Below are 22,885 nucleotides of genomic sequence, written 5' to 3'. Positions count from 1 at the left end.
ATCCAAATTTAAAATCATATCTCAAGTTTACTGCTCACTTTGGGTCTAAATTTGACCTCCTCCTCTTCCTCAGTGGTTGCAACATTCGCCTTAGAGCTCTGCTGACTGGACCAAGCTGATGGAAAGATGTCATCCTCACAACTGTCACCGGCAGCAGCTTTGGGCTGAACAACACCTTCTACAAGTGAGCCTTCATCTCCCTGACCAGTGGTTCCCAGCCAACCCAAAGGTTCTTTCAGCATTTCTGGTTCAGACATCTCCTGAATCATCTCTTGAAGCTGAGGCTGCTTTAACACTGGACTACTTGGTTCTTGAGCTGGATCTTTGTTCTCGACAAGGATCTGAGAGTCATGCGGAGTTGCAGCAGTGGATGAAACGCTCTCATTGAGGTCAAGGGCATGACTTTCCTTTCTCTGGATCTCATTTACAGCTCCTTTTGCTGTAGTTTGTTCCAGTTCCTTTTCATAAACTGGTGTAAATTTACTCTCCATCATGGACGTATTCACACACAGCTTATCTCCATAATGTTCAACATATCTGGAGTCTTTGTGTGGGAAATTTGGTGGAATGTTGGGCTTCAGTGTAACAGACTTTGAAGACTCTTCTCCCATAATGTGCGCTGGAATGATGGTGGTTTTGCACTCTAAACTTCCTGCATCATATCTGTTTGTCTCAGATATGACAAAACCGGAGTTAGGCAGGCACAACTCAATTGCTGTGTCAGATACTTCACCTTGCTCAGCCAAGTGCTGCTCAAAAATTGAATCATCACTGAGAGTTACATCTGGCAAGAACTTTGAGGTTGGACTTGTGCAAACTTTGCTGTGGAGACACTCCTTAAACATGTCCATAGACTCTGAGGTGTTGACCAAGACAATGTCATTGACGATTTCATTGTCAACACTGACACCAGTATGACTGGATTGAGTCACTACTGCTTTAAAAGCTGCATGGTCATTAGCTGTTCCTGACTTGCACTCATGCTCAGGCTCTAGCCCAATCACATCAGTCTTGCTTATTGTACACTGAGTCAGATCTTTCTTGTACTCATTTGTTTGCCTCTCATTAATATCTACTGACCGAGACAATACACTCTGTTCCTGATCTTTGACTTTTTCACTTGATTCAGGGCTCACGTTTGTTTTGCTGGCAGCTCTCGTATCTGATAAATTAACCAATGTAGAAGAGGATAAAGATGGTTCACTATCTGTTAGTTTTTTTATTTCTTCCATTGCATTCATGCTCTCTGACTCTCCCTCAGTGGGGAATATACTAACTGTTTGCTGTTTCTCACTGAAAGCACTATGCTGTTTGTGTATATTCTGTAAGCTCTCTGTGTTTCTTTTATCAGAATTATCACTTTGCAACGAAAAGGATATTCCAGATTCACTCTCAGCAGAATTTATCTTCTGGTTTACTGCTGCTTCATTAAAAGCCACATGACCAACACTGGTTAAAGGAGCCTGAAAAAATGACAGATAATTCTCTTTTTCTGGAACATCCCCCAACTCTGTATGGTTTTTATCTATGGCATTTTTGATATCCAAACAATGTGAACTGCCAAGATCCTCTAAACCCTGTTTTCCTGGATCAAAATCAACGGCTGAAGAAGTATCACTAATTGTCTTTAAGAGCAGTTTGGAGTTCAGACTAGTCATTTGTGTTGTGTCTGTTAATACATGAGCGGTGACCTCTGGTCTTGCCTCTAAATTTTCAGTACTTGGACATTTTCCACTTAGGTTCTGATCAGTGATTGCCTCACTAACGGAACCTGAGTCCAAACTACTGATCATATTAGTTGAGTTGTGTATTTGAACTTCCTCTGTCCTGTTCAAAGCATTCTCAGTATTTCCTGATAGACAATTGGTTTCTTTTGTTCTTTTCACTTCAGTACTTGAACATATGCCATACAACAATTCTTTAGTGATATCATTATCTGTCTTTAAGATGAATGAGGAGTCTAAGCATCTGTCCATTTGTGTTGCGATGCTTAAAGGAGTATCTTTTTCTGTCCTGTTTACTACATTTTCAGTACTTGTACATTTCTCACAAATCTCACCATCAGGGCTCTCCACACTATCTGTCTTTAAGGTTAATGAGGAGCCCAAACTACTGATTTTTTTGTTCACTGTATTTTCAGAGCTTGGACATTTTTTGCTAAACTCCTCAGCAGGTATCTCATCACTATCTATCAATAAGGTTGATGATGAATCCAAACTGTTGGTCATTTGTGTCAAGTTTGTTGATAAAGAATCTGCCTCTGATGTCTTTTCTGCATTTTCAGTATTGGGACATTTTTTGCCAAACGCATCGTTAGTGCTCTCGTCACTATCTGCCTTTAAGGTGAACGAGGCGTCCAAACTACTGATCATTTTTGTTGGAGTTTGTAATCGAGGAACAGCTTCCTTTGCTCTGACCACTGCATCTTCAATACCGGGACATTTTTCACTTAAGTCCTCAGCAGGGATCTCATCACTATCTTTCATGAAGGTATATAATGAATCCCAACACAAAAGACCAGTAGTTAAGTGTGTTGAAAAAGAAGCTTCATCTGCATTTTCACCTGGACATTTTTCATTAAGCATGTAATTAGTGACATCCTTTGCATTAATGCTGAAAGAGGAGTCCAAACTATTCGTCATTACTGTTGAACCTGTTAATTGAGGGGTGGCTTCCTCTGTCCTGTTCACTGAATTTCCAGTACTTGGATAGTTTTCACCATGCATTTCAATGCCATCTGTTTTTAGGGTGAGTGGTGTGTCCTGTGTTGTGTTTAATGATAAACTGGTGGCTTCCTCTGTTCTTTTCACTGAATTATGTTCAGAACTTGGGCATTTTTTACTTAAGTCCTTAGCACAGATCTCGAAATTATCTGTCATTAGGGTGAATGAAGGATCCAAACTACTGGACATTTGTGTTAAGTCTGTTGACAGAGGAGTCCCTAAAGTTGTCCTCGATGAATTTTCTGTACTTGGACTTTTTTCGCCAAATGTGTCATCAGTCATCTCTTTGCTACCTGAGTTTAAGGTGAACGAGGTCTCCAAACTACTACTCATTAATGGAGGAAATGCTTCCTCTGTTCTTTTATTCACTCCATTTTTAGTACTTGGACATTTTTCAACAGCAGCCTTTAGAGTGAACAATGAATTCAAGCTATATATATGCGTTGTTGTGTTGGTGGATTCCTCTAATGTTTTCAGCTCACTTTCATTACTTTTACATTGTTTTTTGTTTACATCTTTTTCAACAGTGATCTCATCATCACAAGCTGTCTTTAAGGTAAAAGATGAGTCAAAACTATTGGCAATTTGTGTTGGAGTTCTTAATAGAGGAGAGACTTCATTTGTGCTTTTCATTGTATTTTCAGCACTGGGACATTTTTTAGCAAACTCCTCATTTGTGATTTTTAATGTAAATGATGTGTTCAAACTACTTTCAGAACTTGGACATTTTTCTCCAGTAAATTCATCACTAACTACTGGGAACAATAATGTTGAGTTCAGACTACTGGTCATCAGTGCCGGATTGTTTTGCTCGGTTCTTTTCATTTCAATTTCATCAGTACCAAACCTCTCAGCAGTTAAATCATCTCCAGACATTGTTAGCAAAAATGGCAAGTCCAAACTACTGGGCATTTGTGTTGTGTTTATTAATGGATGAAGGTTTTCCTTTAATCCTGTCACTGTATTTTCAGTACTTAGACTTTTTTCGCCAAACTCTCCAGCAGTGAGCTTGTCAACATAGTCCATAGTACTGGTCAAATGTGTTGAAGTTGTTAATAAACTACTGACCTCATCTGGCGTATTTTCATTACTTGGAGATTTTTCAAGAAACTTCACAGTCGTTATCTCCTCGCCAACTTCACTACTGATCACTTGTTTTGTATTTGCTGATAGATGAGTGTCTTCTGTCCTATTTACTGCATTGTCAGTACTTGCACATTTTTCACTGTTCACAACAGAGATCTCAAAACTTTCTTTCTCGAGAACAGTGATCTCCACATCACTACCTGCATTTAATAGTAACAGTGAGTCTAAACCACATGTGATTTGTTTTGAATTTTTTGGTAGCTGAGTGTCTTCTGGTTGTTTTATTGCACTTTCAGTATTTGGACATTTTTCTCCAAGGTCATGAAAGAGCTTATCATCACTATCTGCCTTAAATGATGTGTCCAAACTACTGTTAATTTGTGCCGAGTTTGCTGACAGATAATTGTCTTCAAGTGTTATCATCTCATCTTCAGCATGTAGACCTTTATCACTAAAATCCCCATCAATGATGTCCTTGTCACTTGCTGTTTTTAAAGTAAATGATGTGTCCAAGCTATCGGCCAGTTGCGTTTCTCGTGTTGCTAATAGATTAGAGGCTTTCTCTGTTTGTTTCAGCTCATTTTCAGTTTTCAGACTCTTATCATCAAACCTCTCCTCACTGATTCCCTCACCAATAACTGTCTTTAAGCTAGATTCTGAGCTACTAGTGAATTGTGTTAAATTAGATAATAAAGCATTGCTTTCAGCCGTGGTCATTAATCCATACTTATTGCTTGAACGTTTATCATTAACCTCCTCAGCACTAACTGTTTTTAAAGTGAGCGATGAGTCCGAACTATTAGTCAACTCTGTCGAAGGTGCTAACAGATGAATGGCTTCATCTGGCCTTTTCATTGCATTTTCAGCATTTAAAGAATTTTTATCAAACTCCTCAGCAGTCACGTCCGCATAACCAACTGAATTTAAGATGAATGGTGAGTCAAAAATACTGGAATTTTTATTTGAATTTGCTGATTCTTCTGAATGTCTGAATTCTTCTGGATTTCCTGCATTTTCACTATTTTCACTCAAGACCACAGGTGTGATTTCAACACTGTGTTTCTTTATCTTATCCTCATTGTGTGTTTTTACCAAGAAGGTGGAGTCTAATCCACTGGTTAATTGTGCTGAATTTGCTAACAGAATTTCAGCACTTGGACATATTGCTCCAATCTCCTCATTACAAATTGTATTTAAGGCAAATGATGAGTCCAAACTCCAGTTCATTTGCTTGGGGTTTGTTGGTAGTTGGTTGACTTCTTCGGACCTATTAACTGCACTTTCAGTATCTGGACGATTTTCACTTAAGTCCAAAGCAGACATCTCGTCACTCTTTACATCATCTGCTTCATTATCACAATTTCCATTTGGATCAGTCGGGGCCTTTTGGGCATCTTCTGAATCAAGGACAAATCTGCCAACATTATCAGTGATCAAACCCATCTCACAAGCCCCCGAAGCACTGATGCTTTTTTCAGGTGAATCACTAAGCAACTTTTGCTGCTGCTTGATTTGTAAAGCTATGTGAGATGATATGTATCCTTCTGATACGGCTTGTTTCAATACTGACATGGTCACGGTTTTGTTTCGTGTGATATTTTGCCTTCCAAGCTGCAGTGCAAGAACCTCTAACACGGTCTCATCATCAATGAGGCCCCTAACAAAAGCATCATTGAGGTTGTAACGCTTTAAAGAGATGACATCTAAAATGCCGCCCTCTTTTATTTGGTCCCTCAGAAGGCACAACACATGATCTCGTTCCAGTTTTTCGTCATACACACTTTCACGTTGTCTGTATTCAGTGAGCAAATTAGAATGTTCAGTTTTTTCACTGCACCCTACAGAGCACTGTGTGGTGTCTTTATATGTTTCTTGAAATGAATTTTCTCTGTAAATCAATGGTGCATCCTTCTCTACATCTGAAACTAGTGGATTAATCTCATGTGGGTGATACTGTGGGCATGCATCTGTATTTGTATCCTCAGATGCACTTTCACTTGTCTTAATCTCAGGTGCTTTCATGGCTCTTTCCAGCGAAGTATTAAAGACTTCAGCTGACCCTGTGGTAAGCCCTTCCGATTCAATGGTTTTTACATAAGGATCACAATCAATGGACATCTCTGAAATACTCCCTTCTACTATTCTTGGTAAAGGCTCATCAATATGTAAAACTGCCAATTCACCAGTGCCTGTGATGTTTAAATCATCTGCAAAGTCCTTATCTAGAGATGACGCATGTGTGTCAATTTCTGACATTTCTAGTAATACTTTAGCCATTTTATTTAACTGCCTATCAAAAATTAAAAGCCTCTTTCCTGATTTGGGGTCCATGTAGCTGTTCATCATTAAAAATGAAACAAAAAGCTGTTTGGCTTCCAATGAAGATGGGGCATTTGTACTCTTTTCGTTAGCTTCCAATCCTTCTCTGGATCTTTCAGAGGCATCAATTTGAAGCTCACACATTACTAGCCATGATGAAAATCGGTCATTGAGATCATCTACATCCGGGAACATATCAGGTATTTGTACCGTTTTTAAAAAGTCTACTGTGCAAGCGTTGATGAAACCTCTCTTTGCAGCAGAGTCAATATCAACTACCTCAGAGTTCTCTGGTATGTAAAATGCCGCTATTTTATGTCGATTACACAAAACCTCATGTGCCAGTTTCTCAGTGATGATTTCATGCTGTATGGACCTTGAGACATTGAGGATTTCACCAGAGTGTGGCCAGAGGAGGCCCATGAAACATTTCTGTTTCTCCAGAACTAACAGGGCACTTCTGGAACTCATTAAATCACACTGTACAGCTTCATCAACTGTAAGTCTAACCCCAGTTTTAGGGTTTATGATGCCACCATTCTGTGCTTGATGGCTCAGAATCCCACTGGCAGTTTCCTGATCAATAAGCCCCTCAAATAAGGCCTCTTCTACTGTAAGCTTACAGTTTGTTCTAGGATCAACTATACCTCCTGCAGAGAGCTGTGCACTTAGCAGCCGGAGCATGGTCTCTCGGTCTATCAGACCCTCATGTGTCGCTCTCAGAATGCTGACCTCTCTTCCGGACGAAAACACTATACTTCCATCTTTTCCAGACTTCACTGCCAGTACACGAAGCCCTGTCTCCTCGTGCACAATACTACGCTGTACAAGCTGAATAAGTGAAACTTTTTCAGCTGTATTAGGATCAATTAAATCCTTCCAGGTATTTTGTCTTTGTAATATTTTAATATACAGCGAGTGGGGAATTAGGCCAAATTCAAATGCCCTCTCAAGACTTACATTTTCTCCAGGGTATGTCACCCTTAACCCACCAGTTGCTAGCTGGATCTCAATGATCCTTACAGCTAGACGCTCAGAAATTGCCCCGTCCTTCACTGCAGCTACCGCTGGCAAAGGTTCAGAAGCATACCGTGGGATTTGAACACGTTTATTGGCTTCATTCAAGTCTTGGAGTTGTTTATACATGGGTTCATCCACGAGGTTGTGCCTGAATGCATCGTCCAAGTCTAGACACATGTGGAATTCAGGTAAGATGAGTTCAGATGTTATGAGTTGGGCCTCAAGGAGACTGAGCCCAGTGCAGTGGTCAATGAGACCAGTTTGTACTGCACGGCATACAGACAGAACTGCTCCTTTTCCCACATCAAGAATGCCTTCGATGACTTCAAACTCCTGCAAAAAGAAATAGGAATTAAAACTGCATCGTGAATGTGAAATTACTTAGTGTTTAAAATTCTTTTACAAGGTTAAACATGTACTCACCCTTTACACAAGTTTACAGTTCATTTTCAACAGTCAAATCAGACTTTCAACAGCAAGAAGAGCAGAATTAAAAGCTCTCATGCATCTGTGGACAGAACGTTCAGTATCTTGCAAAAACAACAACGTTGGTTAAAGACAACACAATGAGCATTACTGCAGTGGGGCGAAAAATTTTGCTGTTTGCTGTGAAGTAAGAACAAGTAGCATTATAAACTCATGCTCTGCTATGTTTACAGCATACTCAGTTCACTCAGTTTAAAAAAAAAAAACAAAAAACACCTTACCCAGGGATGAGTATAAAATGTTAGTGTGAACATATATTTGAAACCTTTCACACAGTGTCATGCTCAGTGAGCTGTAACATGTTAGTCATGCACTGACGAAAGCATGTCGCTCATGTAGTTGCAGCAGAATGACTTCATCTCTCTCACCTGTTCAGCAGCGGGTGTCTGGTTCACACTCATCTGCGAGAGCTCACTATGGGCTTGATGGAGGAGTTTTAGCTGTTCTTTTGCTTCACACTTTTCCTTTTCAGACATCCTAATAAATAAGAAAATAAAATCATTCATAATTCAACTTTCTGATTTAAACAATAAAACAGATTTTTCTTTTGTTTGATGTGAAAGAAATAAAGGAACACACTTGTCACTGTGCTTGTTCAGCATCAGCTGTGTACTTCTTATTGCTTCTGTAACTTGTTCCTTCTTAGATAAAACTTCTTCCACAGGAATCTGGTATAATGAGTTAAACATTAACATTAGTTCATTAACAGCTTTTTGCAATGTCCATAGCTTGTCTAAATAAATAAATAAATAAATGAATAAGCTGTCCACGTTGCACTGTAAAGAATTCTAATTATAAACTCTAAATGCATGCATTTTTTTAGTGTTGATGTGTAAAAATGGATTCTGTGTGTATACAAATTGCTCTATAACGCTGGACTACAGAATGGGTTTGATTGTACCTTCATTTGCTTGAACAAATCTATGCCACTTGTTCAGTGGAATCAGATTATAGGGTGACAATTTTTATTTATTTAAATGAGTGTTTGTATGGTGTGGGGGCTATGAGCACTTTTTTGCTCCTTTCCATGTATATGCCTTTTAGAACTGAGCATAGTAACAGTGAGAGAAAGGACAAATAAGCCCATATACAGGTCTCGTGTCAACTCATGAAGCAAAATGGCTTAAATGGCTGAGGCTTCTGTAATCCATTGCCATTAAAACATGAAAACTATTGGATGAAACCTTTTCTATTCTGGGTATTTGGAAAAGATATAAAATGGTGAAGTCATCTGGGTATCGTTTAAATGCATGTAAAAAAAGAATCTATGCATGTGTAATAAATATGGAGTGTATTTAGTGTAAGGATGAAAGATTCCTTCATGCAGAAAATATATCTGTGTAACTTTTGCACTTAAGTAAGATGAAGATGAATTACTTGTGCATGCATTTGTTTTTTGATGAAGGATAATGATTTATGTGTAAATAAAGTAGTATGTATTCCAATCATCTTCGATGTTTATGATAAATGTGATTGTGTACTTTGTGTGCTTGTGAACATATTGTCATCATATCATGACAGAAGAGACATGTAATTCATTTAAAATTTAAAAGTAATGCAAACAGATATACACAGTTCATTTCTTTATTCCAAGTAATGTACATACATAAAAATGAACAGTAAGTTTTGGATGTGACTCGCTGGAAGTCTGGAAAAACATTATTTGGGGGGGATGAAAACATTGCAGAAAGTGATTTACCTGAGACTTATTACAGCTCTCTGTGCTGCCTTTGTCATCTCTTACAGCCTTTCCGTTTTTGTTCACATCAGACATCCAGTTTAATAACTTGCTAACTTTATCACCGTGCTCTTTTCTCTCCTCTTCAACCGATTTCTGAAGTTTGTGGAAAAAGACGTTGTGAAATGAATTACAAAAGCAGGAAACTTCAACTAATTGCTGTTATGTTGCGTATGAGAAAATGTCTCTCCATGCCATCGTGCTTATTACTTGAAAAAGAAAAAAATCGAGTAATTAAATACATAAAATAAAAATCTAAATATTTATTTTTGTTAGACGGATGTTTGAGAGTTTGTGCTCGGTGGTTTCATACAAATAGCTGTGGAAAATATAAGATAAACAAATATACACATTTTATAAGGGGGAAAAAAACCTTCTCAGTTCTGAAACATAGATACATATGTATACATATACACCACACGTTCTGTGACTCATAAACCCATTACATTCTGGTTACGTTACTTGCCAACACCTAGTCATTTGTAATGAAACTAACATTCTAACAAGAATCGGAAGCTAATAGCTACCAATATCCATTTGCTTAAAGCCAGTGGTTATTCACTTTCGTTTGTAGTTAACAACAATTGCACAATTCTGCTTCTATTTTTGCTCAAATATCTATAAATTCTGCTTTAGAAGTGACGATATGTCCAAATATATTGGAAAGACGATGTGGCCCCAACATTATGAGGCTTTGTAGCTTCAAGCAGCAGGAGTCCAGTGTGGCTATCGAAGACACCTTTCTCCAGAGCTTCTTTAAAAGAAATTTTTCGCTTTGTTTTTGGACAGGTGATATTTTTGGCCAGTGAGTGATCATCTTTCATGTGTGCAGCTGTTGCCTTGTCTATAAGACTGTTGTTGAGTCCCTCCTCCAAAGAGACCCTGTTATGGGTTTCTGGGTCTATCAGGCCTCCGGTTGCAAGCTGATATTCAAGACATCGGAGTCCAATATCTTTAGGAAACAGGTTCTCGTGCATTGCCTGACCTACTGTCAGCGTCTTTCCAGTTTGGGGATGGATGATGCCATAGTAGGCTTGCTCATACTGGTGCAGAGGTCGCGCAAAATTTTCATCCAGAAGTCCATGGTGTACAGCATCTGCGATCTGAAATCTGTCACCCGATGAAGGGTCACAGATGCCTCCGGTGCAGGCTTGAGCTTCAAGGAGTTTCAGTGCAGTGAGCCTATCCAGGAGGTTTTGTTGAAATCCTTTGACAACAGAGAGTCTTCTCTTGAAAGTTATATCCCAGAGCCCTGCAATGGGGCTGTGCTTATTCTTTATCACAACCTTTCTAGAAATCAGAAGGTCAGCGAGCTCACAGATGCTCATTTGACCACTACGGTAGCTCTGAAGTTCACTTGATTGAAGGATGTTTAGACTGAGAGCATTTTCAATGCAAAACTGTCTACCACTCTTTAGATCAGTTATAGTATGCAAAAGTTTCCCACTTGAGTCAATCACGGTCATCTCTTGCCATTCGCTCTCCTGTTGCGAGAGGAACAGGTAGATTCTTTTATCGATGAGATTAGCCTTGTAAGCTGCATATGTCGACATCTCTGCACCAGTACAACTGTTAATGACTGACACTCTGTGAGTGCTCGCTGCGGTAGAAATATGATCATTTCCAAAGGGTAGAAGATAAACACCACCATTGACATCATATACACACAATTTAAGGAGTTCATTATAGTATGCTCTCTGTCCTGTTTCTGGGTTGTGGAAACTCTTTGGATTAGTGATGGGATCAAACAGAGTTTGGAGGGTGGCTTGATTTATGAGTCCCTGTTCAATGGCACTATCTGGTGGAACCCGCATGCCAATCAATGGATGAATCAGCCCTCCAGTTGCAATTTGTGCTTCAAGTATACCCTTCCCTCTGTGTCTGTCTAAAATTCGTTCCTCCATAGCCTGAAAGACGGAGAGTAGTTTTCCACCGTGAGGGTAACCATTGACTGCTTTTTCAGCATCTGTTAATCTTTCCCTAAACTCCCCACCAATAATGCCTTTATCAATAGCCTCTGAAACACTGCAGCTTTCACCAGTAATTGGATTAATAATGGCTCCTGTGGCAGCCTGTGCTTCCAAAAACTCAATAGCATACGTCTTCGCCATAACACCGGACGTTGCTGCGTCCATAAAAGAAACCTTTTTCTTGCCAGATTCAATATAAATCCCAGCAATTGAAACAGGTTTACCAGTGAACTGGGCTAGTGATGCTTGAACCTCTTCCATTGTTATCAATCCAGTTTTTAACTTCAGTGCAATTTCCTCAGTAATTATTTTGGTTTTAATCAACTTTTTAATACTGACCCGACCCCTCAGTCCTTGAAGCTTTGGCAAGCTTGACTCACTCGGTTTACTTATCTTTGAGGGATCAGATTCACCGTCAAACAACTCAGTGGTGATGATATTAAATGTTACAGACTGATTTTTCCCAGACTTGCTTTTGTCTGACAATGAGCTTTTCAGGGATGTAAATGTATGTTCAGTAAGATTGCTTTGGTTGTTATTGGAGAGAGTTGAATGTTGGTCCTGTCTAGACGAACTTGAAATAGAGTTTTCAGTTATCCTTAGTTCATGGGATGTTTTATCCAAGGGTACCATTTTGTCTTGTTTCACAATTTTCAGTTCTTCCAATACTTTATCCTTCTTCAAAGTAGCTATCTAAAAGCAAGAGATTAACTGAAAGTTAGTAATTTTTTTTTTTTCAGGCAAATGTATGAAAACCAGAAAATCTACATAAAATCGCAGTAGCTAATTTAAAAACATTAACACATTCTTATTGATATTTACCTCTGAAGTCACTTTCATTTTCTTAAGTTCCTCCTCCAGATTTTGTTTGGCCTCTTCATAGGAAGACAATATTTTCTGCGTCAACATCAACTCGGTCTTCAGCTTTGCAAGCTCACCGTCTTTGGCGCACTGATGATTGACTTGATTCCCAATTTCGGACTCTTTCAGACGTTTAATCTCCGAGGTGTATGTCACTTCAAGCTTTAGGTTCTTCTCCTGTAAAGATTTCACTTCTTTTATGTATGAAGCAATCTGGTCCTTTGAGGACTTTGCTTCATTTTCTGACATCATTAATTTTTGTTTAGTCTCTGTCAACATCTGCTTCAGTCTCGCTGTTTCTTCAGAGTTCTCTTTGCGGATATTGTCCAGTTGTGTGATGCTGGATTTCACTCTGATTTTCTCGGTTTCTAATTCTGTAATCTTAGATTTTGCTTTAAGCAATTCAAGGTCTAAAGCTCCTTTTTGTTTCCTGGATTGTTCCAGTTGAGAAGACGTGCTGTCAAGTTGTTTTTGAGCTTCCTGTTTGGCTTTCAGGGCATTTAAATGCAATGTTTTCAGCTTCTCAATCTCCTGCAAGAGTTGCTGGTTGTCTCGTTCAATTGTTTCAGCACTATGCAAGTGTTCCTTTGATTTTCTGTCACATTCTAGTTTCATTCGTGACTCCTGCAATGCCAGTTTTTGCTCCATCTCACTCTGCACCAACTGTAACTGTGTCTCATAGCCTTTCTTCTGCAGCTCAAGTTTCCCTTTCAGGTCCTCAAGCATTCTCTTACAATTCTCCAACTGATCCTCTAACATTTGAGATCTCAATTTGGCAGCTGCGGTTTCCTTCTGCTTTTGTATCAGATCTTCTTGAGTGTGGTCCATCTTAATTTTTAGCTGTGAAATTTCAGCTGTCAGAGTTGTGATTTTTTCTTCTGCAATACCTTTCTCTTTAAGAAGGTTAGAACATTCCTGTTGTAGGTTAGCTGTATGTTTGTCAGAATTAGAGTTAATCTCTCTAATGACCAGCCTATTCTTCTGAAGGTCTGTCTCTAACTCTTTGATTTTTGACTGATTCATCTTCCCCTCCTGAGTCACTCTGATCAACTCATCTTTTGTCTTTTTGAGAGTTAAATTAAGTCCATCAAATTCAGTCTTCAAAGCTTGTAACTTCTGGTCAGCAGCTTGCTTTTCCCGCTGAAGACTAGAGATATCCAGTTTAAGATTGACTGCGGCCTTTTCGGAGGTGCCAGTCATTCGGTTTATGGTCTGTCTGCATCGTACAAGTTCATTCTCAAGCTCTCTCAACTTTGCAATGTTCTTCTTAGACTCTGATGATTCCTTCTGTGCTTCATTCTTAGCCTTTTGTAATGCCATGTTCAAGTTATTTATCTCCACTTTATGCTCCTGGACCTTTTGATTGGCTAGATTCTTCTCCACAGATATGGTGGTCAGCTCTGATTTCAGATTTCTAATATCGCTTTCGTAATCTGTTATTGTTTCATTGAGGGTTTTGACTTTCTGCTGAAACTCTGATGTTTTTTTCACCTCCTCATTGTAGTCTCGCAGTTTTAACTGAAGCTCATGCGATGTCTGGGTTTTTTTAAGAAGTTCTTCTTCAATTATTTTCAGCTGAGATTTTGCACTCTCTGCTTGTGATTTAAATATGCTAATTTGCTGATCTTTGCTGCCAATGTCCATATTAACTTTATCAAGTTCAGCATTCAGATTCTTTGCTAAGCGTTCATTGTCCAACATGGTTCTTCTTAGTTCCTCTACTTTCTTTGTAAGTTGGGTCACTTGTAAGTCACTTTTCTGAAGTTCTAGTTCAAGGTTTTTGACTTTTAGCTGCAAATCCTTTTCTATTCTTGTCTTTATGCTTACTTCTTCTTTTGCTTTCTGCAGTTGCTCCTTGAGGCTCTCAGACTCATTTTTCACTGTTTTTATCTTTTGCTCAAAATGTGATTTCTCTTGCTGGAATGACTCAATACTTACCGTCAGATGTCTGATATCACCTTCTAACAACTGATTTATTCTGTTCAGCTCATTCACCTTAAATTTCATCTGTTCACCTTCAGCCTGTTTGGAGGTAAGCTCTTCTTCTAGACTTCTCTGTTTCTGACAATTCTCTTGTTCATTAGTGCTCCACTGGAGAAGCTTTCCTTGACTGATCTTAAGTTGTTCCTTTAATCCATCAGTCTCTGTTTTATGAAACAGCACTCTGTGCTCTAGTGAAGATTTTTCTCGCTGAAGTGATTTGACTTGTTCTTGAAATATATAGACAGATTTCCTAAGTTCAGAGGCTTCCTGCCTCAATTCGTCTGATTTCTTTCTGATGCTGTTTCTATCTGACTCCATTTCCACCTGAAGCTTCATCAGCCTAGTATTTGCATCATCCAGAAGCTCCTTGAAGCGCTGTGCTTTTTCATCAGCCATATTCTTCTGCATAAGCATTGAGTTCAGCTCAGACTTCAATGACTTGATCTCAGTTTCAGCTTTCATTTTGCCCATTGCAAGTTCATCCACTTTGAACTGTAGGGCCTCTGCTTCAGGTGCAGGGATGGAGGAGGTGGATTTCTGTACAACTTCCTTCCGTGATTCACCATGCACTAGTCTAGATTCAGACTTTTGGACCAGATCTATTTCCATGGTCCTAACCTGATTCAGGAGATTTGCTTCAGCACCCTCCTTGGCTTTCAGCTCCTTCTCCAATGAACGCCTGTGCTCCTCCAGATCTTGGACATCATTGTCCTTGCGTCGCAAGTGATCTTCCAGTTTCCTACGGGCCAGAGTGCTGTCTTCTATGTTCTTCCGCAGCATGCGAAGACTCTCCTCCAAAGACATTTGTCTGGCCTCTGTCTGTTGAATATACTGACGCGAATTTTTAAGCTCTTGTTCAATGGCAGTTTTGGATCTAATAGCACCCTCCAGCTCAACTCTGTATTGTTGCGCTTCATACTCTGCCTTAGATTTTTGTACATTCAATTCATCAATACATTTTTTTTGCATCTCTAATTCCCCTCCCAGGATGTCCAGCTGCTGTTGTCTGTCGGACAACGACGCCTCTAGTTCCAGTACCTGCCGTCTGAGCCTGGAGTTCTCCTCATCACGTGCCACTTTCTGCAGCTCCATACTATCCAAACAGCTCCTATACTCAGCTTTGTCCATACATGTCTTCTTCTGAAAGTAAAGGTAAAATTACCTTCCTGTCCTTGGCTAGGGAAAGAAAAGGAGGCTCTGGCACACTTCTGGAAACTTACCAAACCAAGCATGAAAATGCCCCTCCACCTTCAACAATACAAAATATTAAATATTTTGTATTTAAAAGCAGCTTTTAAATGTAAAGATAGTGTAAAAAGGAGCTGCTTGCCTTATTGTGCCTGTAAAGAAAGAACACTTAAGAGCACCAACTGGGACAAAAAGCTTTCATAGAGCTCTCAGAATACTGAAAGGTGTGTGCAGAATGACAGGATGTATACCCAAAAGCAAGTAAACAGTTATCAAAAGCTACTGTTGCAGAACAGAGAGACCATACTGTCCAATGTCCACATTTGAAGCAACACCGTAACAAGCACTTCATTATATTCAAGATTAAACTTGAATATAATCTGCAAAGCACCCAAAGACGTTCCATATGCAAGCAACTGAACTTGTGGCAATTTCAATTACAAAAATCCTCCATGTGAATAATAACAAATAAAAAAGGACACAATCATATGAAAATCCTACCTCGTCTTCCTCTGCCCTTTTCAAAGTTTCACTTGCAAACTTCACATATTGTGTCATAAGAGTGACCAGTGCTGTGTAGCGAGTGCGGAGGTCCATAAACTGAGAATTAAAAGAAAGCAAATGCATAGCTTGAGTAAACATTGCAAGCCTGATATTTGTTTTCCTATTAATTAATACGTATTGTTAAATAATTTTCTCATGAATTGTTTTCTAGCTTACATCCTGCTGGATGGTATCTGATGAGCTCTGTATCCTCCTCCTCTTCACTGGAGACTTGTGCTGAGAGTCCACCATGGCCCTGTAGGTCATCAACTGAAGCTCATAATCCTGGAAGCAGAAAATAACATCATGCACTGTCAGTGTTTCTGTGGCTCGATTATTTCCTTTCATCATGGTTTACAACAAGATGAGGTGGAAAGCCAGTCTCACTTTCACTCCAACCGAGTACTGCTCTGAGTACTTCTGACATTCATCAATCTTGCTCTGCTTGTGTTCAATTTCCGCAACAAGCACCTAAAGCATAGAAATATCACAGTCTGACTAGATGAAAAAAACCTGTGTAATGACACTTTACTTATGGAAAATGTTCATTTCATTAGAACACAAAAAGATAGATTTCTTACCTTCTGTTGGTTTAATAACTCCGCCAAAGCTTTGCTGTCCTCTGGCTGGTTCTCTTGAGTTTTCAGCTGATTCGCCTCCATCTCTTTGGTCCACTCATCAAGGTTACTGTACGCATCCTTATAGTATTTCAGAGACTTACTCATGCCTTCCAGATCTCGAAGTCTGACAAATGTTTGCAAATTTGATTATCATACATTTCCTTCAAACAAATTAGCTGGCAATATTACTGAAAGATGATTGATTTATTTATTAGCCTGACTGACCTGTTTTCAATTTGAGAGTGAACATTCCGCCATCTCTCTACAAGCTGCTCAGCCTTCTCCTTGTGCCAATCTAGGTCAAAGTCTCTCTCGTTATGGGTTTTGAACATACGGTCACTGATAGCCCTAGCTTTCTGTAATTCATCCTCCAGGTCATGGAATACATCTCTTCTTTCATCGATCTCAGATCTCCATTGCTGAAAATATTCATTTTGGATAATAAGCTAAAGGAAGCTATAAATAAACACAGCAAATATGCAAAGACATCTGTTTAATCTACCTACCTTGAGAGTGCTCATAACTGCATCAATAGACCTGGTGTCACCATTGACTGCATCTTCCTCACATAGTTTGCCCTCATACAGCTTGACCAAAGCCTCAGCACCCTGGCTGTGTTTCACCACCAAATTCACTGTCTTCAATCTGAGACACATCAGCAATTTAGAAAAACAGTGAGTCTAAAAGTGTTCATGATAATTTGATTAGGGCAATTTCTACTTCCAATCACATCATTTGAGGACACACTCACTTTTCCAAGTAAATGGAACACATGGAATAGACCTGAGCCATGCTCTGAGTGAGCACATTGAGTTCAGAGGAAAGTGTTGGCACTGAAGGAGAGTTTGCAGCCTGTCTGAGGAACGCCTCACACTTCTCCTTTAGCACCACAAGATCCTCGCTCAACCGGTCTAACTCTGCCTTCTTCCTCTGTGGGTATAAAAAGAAGTCAGGATTCAATATTCTTTCAGAGATGAGATCAATTTTGATGACGCTTGCATGATTGAGAGTATTAAACCCTGATGAGAAGAAAAGTACCTCTTGATCAGCGATGCGCTGCATAATGGCCTTCGAGTCATCTCGTTCTAGAGGGGAGCGGATCTGCCGAATCAGTTGCTCCTCATGAGCTTCCACACGCATGCGAAAGTTACGCACCTCAGATATGAAGACGTTGTACACCGATTCCTCATGTTCCTCTGTTGACCACATGAAGAAGATCCAGTAAAAGAGGAAATATTCAAAATGACCCATGAAAAAAATCCTACAGTGTATTCAGTTTTAGAAATGTTATTGTGTCCTGTAAACATTTATGAAACTGATGCATTATGGAACGTCATAGACTTAACAGCATAGTTCAAAGCTGGTTAAAGAATTCCACAGGAAGAATGATTTAATTTTCTATCCAAGAGGTTTGAAGGGGCGCAATGATGACCTTACCTCTCTCTGCAGACTTGAGCAATTCCTCATAGGATTCTTTTGAAGCCAGCACCTCTCTCTCTAGCTGAGTGCAGTCTGCCATTGTGAAGACCTCGGATTCCTCGCTGTCCTCCAGGAACTCCTCAAAGTGAGACTGCAGGCTGCTCAGGACCTGCTGGTGCTCGCCGGGCAACATAGTCTTAATCTAAGTAGAAGAGATTATGGCAAGTTAATTTTGGCTACCACAAAGAGTAAAAATGATAGCTGTAGGCAAACCTGCCCCAACAGGCTATGATTAGATTTAATAAATCTAAACTGCCTAATAGTGCTGAAGTAGGTTAAAAGCTTGGCATGCATTTGACCTTTATCTTTATGTGATATTTATGTTTTCCACTTATTTGTACTTATATGTCACAGGATAATTAAGACATTATGCAGAGTATAAAAAAAAAAAAACCTTACAGAGGCAACAGTGCTTTTGCGGATGTTGCGGATATCCATCATCAGATAATGCCAGGAAACCACACTCTTCATGTTCACATGAGAGCGGTGCCACAGGGCGAGAACTTTCTGATATAGCTGCTCAATCCTGATCAAAGAGGATAAAATGCAATATCATGAAATGCTGAGACATAAGCAGGAAACATGTTCACTTTAAAAAGACACCTGAGGTTACAGGGAGAACAGAGCATTGTGTTGCCTGTACAAGGAATGTAAACTGATACTGTGGTTAAAGAGGAGTGGTGCAGGAACACTGACTGTTTTGGAGAGATGGAAAGAATTAATAATACGTAAAGTGCTCACCTGCTAGCCATGTCTGCTGCCTCCTTGTTGGGTGGAGGCACAGTAAAGCAGACAGAAGGCACCATGGCCTCATTCCCTGAAGGGCTGATTACCTTCCATTTAGCTCGGTGAGAGTTATTAGCCAGCACACACTCATCGTCTTTGTAGATAGTGATCTGAAATGAAAAACGTAGCTTAGCAAATAAAGACATAGGACCTAGAAACATAAGGACATGTTTCTGAAGGAATTTACCTCAATCTGACGATAATCACAGATGGACTTGACAGGAAGGGAAGTTCGGACAGGGTTCTCTGGATTGCGGGGCTTTAGTTGAACAATAGACTTGGACCGTCCTACCAAACCCGCCACAGTGCTGCGGTACTGAAGAAGCTGCTCTTTCTCATCCTGCAGTGACAACATATCAGACTGGAACATTACTGACGATAACTCATGATACATTATATAGTGTTGTGCTACAGTGGCCATAGATTACTAACCATAGACTCCTGAATGAGATCCTCCAGTCTATGTAGACTGCTAGTACGGTCACACCCATATTTCCTTGTAATTGAATCCTGCAGGCTTTTAAGGTAGTCCATAGACTCTTTGGCATCACTGAAAAACTGTTAGGGGAACAAAAGCTTGATCAGACAAAGCAAAATTAACTAAAAATTTATAAATAAAATAAAAAAGGTAAACATAAAACAGGCTGTCACCTACCTCAATGTAAGTGGCATTCTCTTTCAGGTGCTGCTCCACACAGTAGCAGAGCTGCAGGATCCAGCTCCACTGTGTTTGCATGGCAGCCTTATATGCCTAAGAATTTCCAGCAAATGAGACAAATCTATTAATAATGTAAGACTGTGTCCAGTTTGTAAATTAATTTTTGCTCGAAGTGATTCCAATGCGCTTGTGTTTACACAATTTTGCGTTACCTCAATAGTAAGCCTAGCTGGATGGTTTTGTTGTAAAAGGATGTCAGCTTGGTCCTGCACTGACTTTATCACTCCTTCCTTCTCATCCAGCTCTCTCATCAGTTCCTGTGGTGGTAGAGAGTGAGGCAAATTACTATCAGTTTTGATTTATAGCACAATCATCAAGTAAGGTTTGGATGAAGTGTGTACAAAGTCAATTTGGAAGCATACGAACCAAATGAAAATGACTGAGGCTAACACAATGAGCAGAGAAAATGATAAGAAAAGAAAACAGAAGAGAAGAAAACAAGTTTTTGGCAAAGATGGGTGAACTCACAGCATGGTAGTCCTTTTTCCTGGAGATATTACTATTGCGTTCACTCCAGTCAAAGGCTACCTCCTCTTCTTCTTTCTCATTAAGCCAAATTAACTCTTGGGTGGCATGCGACACAAAGTTATGCAGGCTGTCCAGGTATTTCTGTCTCTCTTTAGCAGAGTTCTGAAGACAAAGATCATGTAATATTAGTGGTAAAACAATTCTTAAGAGCCCGATGAATTTAGGATCAAAATCTATGGTATTTATTATATTCAGTAGTAAAATGTATTCAAGGAAGTTTTTATTCCATCATACTCACCAGTAGCCTCCCATACTGGCTTTCTAAAAGGTTCAGCTTGTCTGAGTAACTCTGCTTCAGTGGGTGGGTCATCTGAATCTAAAATGTCAGACAGGCTAGTTACATTCCAAGACATTTGTACATCAGCATAACAGCACAAAATAATCAAAACCTACCTCACTCATTTGTGCTTCCTTAATGCTCATCTGGAAGTCTTCAATGGCTTTGTGAACATTTCTGTGATTTTCTAAATGCGACTCAACACTCGGTAGATCAGATCCCCATTCGCCTTGATCAAGTTGTCCCTTAAAAGCATGAAAAAATATTTTGTTTCCACCAACACCAGTTATTACAAAGACTTAAAAACAAACCTTAAAAAAAAAAAAAAAAAAAAAAAAAAAAAATCACCAAAGGACACTCACCTGCATCTCTTCCACCCAATTAAGCAAGTCCTGGACAAACTTCATATTGACCTCTTCCTCAGACAAGCTGGGGTCAACTAATGAAGCTTTGAGCATCGGCTTGCGAATTTGCATGTGTTTCATGTGCTGGAGGATCCCTGACTCCATGGACCCTCCAACCCTCAGGGTCGGCTGCAAGCCAGGTATTAGTGCCGGGGTCAATCCTGGGGTTATGGCTGGGGTAAAGCTGGTGGAGAGGGCAGAGCCTGGTGTGAGGGCAGGACTTAGACCCATGTTCAAGTTTTGAGAGAAGCCGGAGTTCAAACTTTGCGTGATGCCGGAGATCATCATCTTGGTCTGTTCCGTGCTCAAACTGCGTCCCTGGCTGTACACTGAGGAGCATTCTGTTCTGAGGGTCAGCAAGTGATCTCGGAGCTTGGATACTCTATAACAAAACCAAGTTCAGACTTTTTATACACACATTTCTAAAGATTACCGAATGACATTAAATAATGCAATAAATTACAGCTGTGCATTTTTCACAATAGACTATGCCATGGTTTCTCACCTCTGAACAAGCTGATCTGCCAAGTAGAACTTCCCATCCAGTAAAATCTGAATGTCAACCACTTGCTGCCTCAACAAATTCTCACACTCCAGCAGGTATCCTGCAATTTCAGGCTCATTCTGCAATTGGATCCCAGATTCTAACCTTTTTATATCCTGGATAAAGGATTAGAGTACATTGAGGTTAACTTCCCATGCACAGACAGACTTCAAGGATGTTCTGAAGTTCTGATCTGTCCCAATACTCACAGATTGCAGAGATGCTCGTGCTAAGACTAATTTGTCTTCTCCAGCCACACAGTCTCGCTTAACTCTGTCTGCGATTTGCTGCAGCATTTCAAGTCTACGATAATAAACATAAAAGACGACATTTAGCCCCATGCAAAGCCAAAATATCAAGGGTAGGCCTATATGGAACCCAAGAGCTCAGATGTACACCTCACCTTCCCCCGTACACCGAGTGGTTGTTGAGATAGAACGGAGTGCTGGAGAAAGGCTCTTGTGCTCCAGTTAACAAATTCTCAGCCGAACCGAGGCTAGTCAGAGTGCTGTTGCTCACAGATGACCCCCCACTACTGCGGTAAACCAGGTTGCTATTCATGATAGCCAGGCCACCCAAAGGGAAAAGTGTCTACCACACCTCCATCCGAGACATAATCCTCATAGTGCAAGCCTTCTGCTGGCACAGGGCTCTATTCACTGCTATTTATAAGCTCACATGCTGGAGCAGAAAAGCCAGCCCCCAATCATATTTCCCTCTGGTGAAAAACACCTAACATTCTTCTCAGATAGAAGAGTCGCTACAAGTTCAGACATTTATAGTTTGTTTCAAAGAGCGTGGAATGTAATACCAATGGAGACACACCCACCTATTCCACCCATCTTCCGCAATAGGCTTATTTAGCTGTTTGTATAGGACAGCAGACATATAATTACAAAGCTTAGTGTCCATATAAATATCAACAATGGTGGTCCTGAACAAGACCTAACACAGTGCTGCCTTTAAATATGACTCAGATTTCCTCTGACGTGAGTCTTATAACTGCAAAACACTATCCCTGTAAACAAACCCATCCCAGCTTGTTTGAAAACAGAGCTGTATCAGCAAGCTAATTACTGTACCTGAGGGCACCGATTTAAAATTGGAAGAAGAAAGCAATAAAATAAATCATAGGCCAAATCTTTAACCCCATGTTATACTTAACTAGCACAAAAACAGCAAAGCATTCCCATGTTCACATATATCACCATTAAATTACGTGGGTTTTTTTCCCCACTCAACCAAAACAAATATTCTCATAAAACTCTCAGACCTTCTCAGTGAATTTCCCAAATTAGATAATACCAAAAGATAATACTACATTTTCTAAACAAACTTAACTTGAAGCTCATTATCTTGAGTCTTATGCCTTTGTCTAAAGAGGTCTGAAGATACTTTGACATCAGTAAGCTCTAGTGATATAGAAATAGTAAAGATTCATACCTGTCCACCTCAGGCCTTAGGCTCTTCTCTCTCTCAAGCATGGCCACGATCAACTTGCCCCATTCCTTCTCCACATCGTTGGGGTGGTAACCCTCCGGCAAATGAATGCGACCAAACTCGATCCACACCTGTATCATTAAAAGGCACATCTTCTAGATCTTCCCCATAG

At 39.9% G+C, this 22,885-nt stretch overlaps 1 protein-coding gene across 12 annotated transcripts in view; it reads right to left on the bottom strand.

The window, feature by feature from the left end:
- dst (dystonin) overlaps positions 1 to 22,885 on the bottom strand; it is a 116,752-nt gene that overhangs the window by 43,063 nt on the left and 50,804 nt on the right. For 10 of the 12 annotated variants that reach the window (XM_060871887.1, XM_060871875.1, XM_060871878.1 and 7 more), the window contains 26 exons: positions 22,717 to 22,844; positions 21,483 to 21,576; positions 21,235 to 21,389; positions 20,688 to 21,111; positions 20,442 to 20,570; positions 20,287 to 20,364; positions 19,989 to 20,150; positions 19,673 to 19,777; positions 19,458 to 19,553; positions 19,235 to 19,360; positions 18,990 to 19,142; positions 18,758 to 18,912; positions 18,416 to 18,542; positions 17,975 to 18,158; positions 17,576 to 17,733; positions 17,289 to 17,467; positions 17,044 to 17,182; positions 16,763 to 16,956; positions 16,499 to 16,661; positions 16,305 to 16,388; positions 16,095 to 16,202; positions 15,876 to 15,974; positions 9,334 to 9,468; positions 8,214 to 8,302; positions 8,003 to 8,111; positions 39 to 7,481 (listed from right to left, as the gene is read on the bottom strand). In XM_060871887.1, the coding sequence (XP_060727870.1) occupies positions 39 to 7,481; positions 8,003 to 8,111; positions 8,214 to 8,302; positions 9,334 to 9,468; positions 15,876 to 15,974; positions 16,095 to 16,202; positions 16,305 to 16,388; positions 16,499 to 16,661; positions 16,763 to 16,956; positions 17,044 to 17,182; positions 17,289 to 17,467; positions 17,576 to 17,733; positions 17,975 to 18,158; positions 18,416 to 18,542; positions 18,758 to 18,912; positions 18,990 to 19,142; positions 19,235 to 19,360; positions 19,458 to 19,553; positions 19,673 to 19,777; positions 19,989 to 20,150; positions 20,287 to 20,364; positions 20,442 to 20,570; positions 20,688 to 21,111; positions 21,235 to 21,389; positions 21,483 to 21,576; positions 22,717 to 22,844 (11,016 nt within the window). Of the gene's footprint in view, positions 1 to 38; positions 7,482 to 8,002; positions 8,112 to 8,213; positions 8,303 to 9,333; positions 9,469 to 15,875; positions 15,975 to 16,094; positions 16,203 to 16,304; positions 16,389 to 16,498; positions 16,662 to 16,762; positions 16,957 to 17,043; positions 17,183 to 17,288; positions 17,468 to 17,575; positions 17,734 to 17,974; positions 18,159 to 18,415; positions 18,543 to 18,757; positions 18,913 to 18,989; positions 19,143 to 19,234; positions 19,361 to 19,457; positions 19,554 to 19,672; positions 19,778 to 19,988; positions 20,151 to 20,286; positions 20,365 to 20,441; positions 20,571 to 20,687; positions 21,112 to 21,234; positions 21,390 to 21,482; positions 21,577 to 21,676; positions 21,912 to 22,716; positions 22,845 to 22,885 lie in introns of those variants that run through there. The other 2 variants (XM_060871884.1, XM_060871886.1) reach the window with 2 other exon arrangements.

The sequence above is a fragment of the Tachysurus vachellii genome, chromosome 6, assembly GCF_030014155.1.
Source record: "Tachysurus vachellii isolate PV-2020 chromosome 6, HZAU_Pvac_v1, whole genome shotgun sequence".
NCBI classification, from domain to species: Eukaryota; Metazoa; Chordata; class Actinopteri; order Siluriformes; family Bagridae; genus Tachysurus; species Tachysurus vachellii.
Note: the sequence above shows the minus strand (reverse complement) of the source record. Positions and strands in the feature narration are given on the sequence as shown.